Source organism: Orbicella franksi, chromosome 2 (genome assembly GCF_964199315.1).
Source record: "Orbicella franksi chromosome 2, jaOrbFran1.1, whole genome shotgun sequence".
NCBI classification, from domain to species: domain Eukaryota; kingdom Metazoa; phylum Cnidaria; class Anthozoa; order Scleractinia; family Merulinidae; genus Orbicella; species Orbicella franksi.
The window spans coordinates 2,118,559-2,124,309 of record NC_138146.1 but is presented as its reverse complement, the minus strand read 5'-3'; the positions used below and the strand labels follow the sequence as shown (position 1 = coordinate 2,124,309).

Here is a 5,751-nt window from a genome sequence, read left to right as displayed (position 1 = left end):
ATCTCTCATCTAAGCACTGTCCAGATCGAAAGACTTCCACAAGTGAAATACACGTGTGTAGATTTGGGGGAGGGCTAAAAGCAGCATTTTTAAAAAGTTAGGTAAGCATTGGTTGGGATCCCTGCACCTAAAACGCGAGTGTGGCGTATTTCTAAACGCGCGAGAACTTACGAGAGAAAAGAAAGTTGATATGGGCGAGAATCTCTCACTTAATGAGGGGACGCAAATGACTTCTACCGTAACTATCTGTTCCGTGTGTTAAGATACCTTGAAATGCAAGATACCTTGAACTATTTTTACTGTTCATGATGCACTCCTACGTTAGTCTGCTTTATAAATATTTAACTGCTCTGCTCGAGTTTTTAATTTCAATATGATTAAACGTTTTTTTTTTTTTATGCGTTCCTATTAAAAATGATGCAAAGCTGTCAATTTTAGTAATTTCGATTTGAAGAAAAGGTCTCGTTAGTACCTTCTTGCTACTTGATGAAAATTTTGCGGGGTTTGTTTACCAGGGCGCTTTATGACGCCTCCTGGAATAAGCTATACCTTCCCTAGTTGAATCGTCATCAGTTTATCGTACGCTATTCAGGTTATTGATTGGAAAAATAATTATACTTTTGAACCTTAGTTCCTGTATTTTTAGGGGATGGGGGGTGGGCTCACTTCTTTCGGAGGTCGTTACTTACGGACTTTTACGATTCGTTGCGTGTACGAGCCATTGGCCAAGCGATTGGCCAAGCCATTGGTAGCCGTGCATGGTCACCTAAAGCACTGACAATCTATCTTAGCTCCATGTACTAAGTTTCTCCTCCCGTTTCTTTTTTTTTTCTTTTTTGCCCTCGGCTTTGTAATTGTGCGATATTTTCTACACAATAACTTCAATTCCTGAGCATGATAATACTGCACGTGGCTCCCACTGTCAACGACATGCTCAGACAAGTATTCCAGATCATCTGGGTTTTTATTCCTTAAAATCTGTTTTAGATTGATTAATCAAACGCTCCTTTACGCCCGGACAAGCATCTCGATGCAAGCTGAGAGTTTATTGTGATGGCTTTCATTGGGTAAACAAGACATTTACGTCTACTCGCCGCGCTCAACATCCATTTGTAGACACTTTGGTATCTTTAAGTTCAGTTCGTAGATCTGAACTTGGTTCGGGGGGGAGAAGCAGAGGAAGGTTCATGTTGTGTAATTCGTTCATCATTGGGGGTTTACTTGATTTATAGGCATTCCCCGGTTTTGTCCGCTCACGACTTTTTCCCGCCCAAGTCCTTCTTCACGTGTGTTTAGACGTGATCCGATATATAATGACCTTGTTTTGTTCCAGATTATTGGCGTCGGTGGAGTCCGCCATTATTTGAAAGCATCGGGAATGACTCGAACGCACTATTTATTTTTAAAGCACTATTAACATCGTGACTTCATTTTAAAGCTTGTCTTACGTTCCATCGGCTCTTTCTGGCGTATTTTTTATTTAATATCATCTACATGTCACTAAAACAGATTATGACGCCTTCCCTGGCCGCAAGACGAAGATCTCTAGTGAGAGTATGTAAGGAATGCTAGGAAAATTTCCTACCATTTCTCTGCGGTACTTACAGTAGAAGCCTCGTGCGTCCCGTCATGGACACAGAATGGTGGATTATGCTCCAAGATGTTGTACATAAGACTACAAAGTACTCTGGGTGTGTTTGAGATCAAGTGGTAATTAATGACACAATCAAAACGATGCTCTATACTGAATGAATCTTATGGTTACAAGTGAAGGTGAAATCTTCATACGAGCCAAGTGGCCCATCAGGCCTTTGCTTATCCCGGTTTCTGTAGCGTGAAACCGAACTAGGAGTATTTCTATTTCTCGAGGATTGGATTCCTAGTCCAGTCCATCAGAAGGTTTCCATGCACCATTTACAGCATTAAATTCGCCGGTACCCATTTACACACCTGGGTGGAGAGAGGCACTGTGAGAGTTAAGACTCTTGTCCAAGAACACAACGCTATGTTCCCGGGCAGGGCTCGAACCCGGACTGCTCGATGCGGAGTGCAGCGCACTAACCATGAGGCTACCGTGCCTTTTATATCTTATGATTCAGATATGGTTTAAATTGGCTCTGGAAATTCCAATAACTAAAACTTCAGCAAAATCTTCAAGTTACAGTGTAATCTCATCAATAATCATCTCAAAGACATATCATTGAGGTGTCTTAGTTGAGCTGATCATGCAAGAGCTTTTTTGATGGTTGCAACAAATTAGCAATTCTCCTTTCTTCTAGATCTTCTCTCAGTGATTAATAAAAGAAATAATAAACATTCCCTTAATCTTACATCTTACCACAACTCGTATTCCCACGAACATAGCACATGTTTCTGTTACTCGCGGAAAGTGTTCTCTATTATTCATTTCACGGAAGCTAATGTTATAAATAATGAAAGACATCATGAGTACCATAGCTATAAAAAGGTATTTTCTAGGTACTTGTCACAAAGGGCAAGTCCATCTTTTACCGAAGCCTTAAAATGAGTGCTGTTCTTAAAGGTGTTGCCTAGTATTTTATCTTTACTGGCGGTGTCAGTTTGAGCACTCTTCCGTTTGTTTGCACAATTGTTCTTTTTTCGGAATATTGGATGAACCTAAGTCCGGAGATTCATGATTTATCTTTAACCTTCATCTCAGTGCGTTTTAGTGAATAGCTGATGCCTCGAAAAGCACCCCAGTTGACTCCAACGCCATGAGGAGAATGTGGTCCGTTCAGGTATAAACCGTTAAGATTTGAATGGAGGCAACTTTTGTACCACCAGGCTCCTTTGTAAGTTTGTGCACAGCTGGCAGCCGATCGGTCGTCATTGTCGTTATCATTTGTAGAAAACTGCATGCCACTAAAAGAAAATTACAGATTCACAATGTAAAAGTTGTGTCACGTTTAGCAACACCAGCCAATTCATAAAAGCCAGTTCATGAGTCTGACATGCTGATTGCAAGCAAAAAAGATAACAAGAACAACAACTGCAAGCTGGGCTGAATTTTAAAAAGGTAGACGAAGGTGCTGTTTGTTATTATTGAAAACACAAACGATAATAACAATAATATACCAATCGTTACACTTCAAGTCAATAAACCCTTACTTTGATGATAAAACTAGTTTCCACAGCCATTTCTAACCCACCATATGTTAGAGGTCAAGTCGTCAAAAGAATCACGTGTTGTCTTTTTGACTTTGCTGCTCTCTTCAGCGAATCAACCGCCATGTCAATCCTTACGTCACTGAGGTACTTCGGTGCCAGTCCCGCACGCAAGCTGCCTTTTTATGTTATGCCAACCAATCACCAGTCGTGTTCCAATACTGCTGGCTTAAAAATGCAATACGTAAAATACCTAATGGCTTTTTTACCTTTGGTATGTTATTGAGTCACCAGCCGTGCCATTGTATCCTCCAATCAAAAGTCGGTACCCATCTTCCTCGTCTGCCACCTTAAAAGTCGTGTACTCAGCGTACCTGATGTTTCCATCAAAGTCTTCTAGGTAAATACGCATGGTGACATCACCAACGGCTGTCAAACGGTGAAGATTGTCATTTCCGAGCCAAAACTCGCGGTTCAGATCTCCAAATCCATTTTTGTAGGATTCCCAACCACGATAGAACTCAACAGAGCCGTCCACACGTTTCTGAAATACTGTCCATCCTCCACCCTCCGTGGTCATATCACAAAACACTCTTATTGGTTTGCCACCATCTGGATTGGTTGTGTAGACGCCACTGGATGTGAAGCCATCTTCAAGGAGTTGGGCGCAGCTCTTTGCCTCTTTGAATTGTTAAAAGGGAAGAGAAGACTTTATATATCACTTTATTCAAGATATTAATAGTCTTCAATAAGAACTGTCAAACAATTTATGATTGATAGCACTGAATTCTTAGGTTCTAATCATCAAGCCAGGGCTGTTACAACAACTATGTTACCTATCATTGTCCTGTTTTCGATAGATTCTTTGTGACATGCTTAGAAAATCATGCGTAGATTACGTCTCTCGATCGAGTTGTGCTTTGATGGTCGCGAAAGTTTTAACAGCAGTGGAAAAAGTGGAGAAAGATCAGGATGCACATTTAAAAGCATGACTGACGAGCTAAGTATTATAATTCCTTACAAAAGTTGTAAGAAGACTCTTAAACGTAATTAAAAGTGATATGAGATGCTGTCACTCCCTATTGTTGAACTCGAAAAAACAATTGTCGAACGTTATTCAGATTTGTTTGGCAATTTCAGTTCTTCTTCACCAATCCCTGTTTTAAATTGGCATTTTCAATTTTTAGTATCAACATATATCTATCGATAGGCATATAATGTGTTACTACAATTAATCCTTTGGAAAAATTTAAATGGTAGTATTTGTTACCGTGTAAATGTGAGTGCAGATAATTATCTAGACAACGAGTGGCATCTCAGTTAAATAATCTCTCCCCGATCCTTCAAGCGAATGCGTACTTATTAATTAGTGTTGCGTTTAACATGTTGTGTTGTGTTTAAAAGAATTTAGTGTTAAGTGTTAAGTGTTAAGTTTATCTTAAGTTCTGTTATGTTTGCCATAGTAATAAAATTGTGTATTGTTTGTATTCTGTCTTTGGGATACATACCACAAGGTTGTCCAACATAACCATCTTGACATTTGCAATTGGCACCGCTGTCTTGATAGTTGGGCATGCAGACTTCTTTTTCTCCACAAGGAGAACTTTCGACCTCACAGATGCTCTAAAAATAATTAACGGTCACTCTGCTATCAATCTAAAGTTGAGTTTGCGTGTGCCATTTGACAAGAAAAAGAAATAAATTTCGCGAGATGATTGTGCGTTATCATTTATTATTTGCAAAATTGCTGAAAGATATTGAGTGCAAATATTTTTTTAAAAAATCCAGAAACTATAAGAAAATATGAAAAAAGCAAGTGAAATATATGTAGGTTAAAAAGGTCAAAATAACCACTTTTACTCGGCAATATCCCAAATCAGTCTACATATCATGTTACCTTTACTCCTCGGTAGAGAAATTCACGGTCCTCTGTGAAATTCTTCAAGCCAACAAATCGATCAGAGTTACTCAGCTGACAGCTGAATCTTTTTTTATTTTCGTTAGGTCCAAAGTTATACGACAGACAGCCATTCTCTTTCACACATAGCAGCTGGCAAGAAACCTCCGAATCTACTTCCATTTCTCGAATGACGCTTCCATTGAGTTTTCTATTTCGTATTTCTTTAGCAAAGTTAACGGCCTGGAGGTCGGGCGTTAATATTCTTGTTACTGCGTTTGTAGAAGTAATCATCACAGAAGCTAAAAACCACTGTAGATACATGATTATCCTGTCCTTTGATCTTGCTTTGATAGTGAATTATTGAAGCCTTTGGTCTCTAGTGGTACACAACTAGTCTGTGTCTAGCATCAATTATTAATTATAGTTATTAACTGAGGCGTTCTGATAAAAAAAAAAAGATGCAGTAATATGAATCAGATGCTATGACAACTTCACTTTAAGCTTCTGTGCTTTGTGTGCAGATTATTAACTTTTAAACAAACTCTTTGAATCGCAATCAGTGGGGGATCGAAACTTGCACATAAGTCTTTCACGAAATCTTAAATTTCACATATCTGTACTCGAAATAAAAACATTAAACCCTTTCACTTGACCTTGTCCAGTTTCCTTGGAAAAAGAAAACAAAAAGGAATGATATCGACATATAACTCGACATATTATTGTTA

At 38.9% G+C, this 5,751-nt stretch overlaps 1 protein-coding gene across 1 annotated transcript; it reads right to left on the bottom strand.

The window, feature by feature from the left end:
* Nucleotides 1–2,633: 2,633 nt before the first annotated feature.
* On the bottom strand, nucleotides 2,634–5,347 carry LOC145467591 (microfibril-associated glycoprotein 4-like). The gene is made up of 6 exons (XM_081451169.1): nucleotides 5,024–5,347; nucleotides 4,635–4,749; nucleotides 4,278–4,283; nucleotides 3,396–3,807; nucleotides 3,297–3,305; nucleotides 2,634–2,883 (listed from the first exon to the last, which is right to left on the bottom strand). The coding sequence occupies exons 1-6, from the start codon at nucleotides 5,345–5,347 to the stop codon at nucleotides 2,652–2,654; spliced, it is 1,098 nt and encodes a 365-aa protein (XP_081307295.1). The 3' UTR covers nucleotides 2,634–2,651.
* Between the last annotated feature and the right edge of the window lie 404 nt (nucleotides 5,348–5,751).

Coding starts and splice junctions, on each gene's coding strand:
- LOC145467591 (XM_081451169.1), bottom strand. CDS start 5,347: ATGTATCTACAGTGGTTTTTAGCTTCTGTGATGATTACTTCTACAAAC. Junction 4,750..5,023: donor TTCTCTACCGAGGAGTAAAG/GTAACATGATAT, acceptor AATTATTTTTAG/AGCATCTGTGAGGTCGAAAG.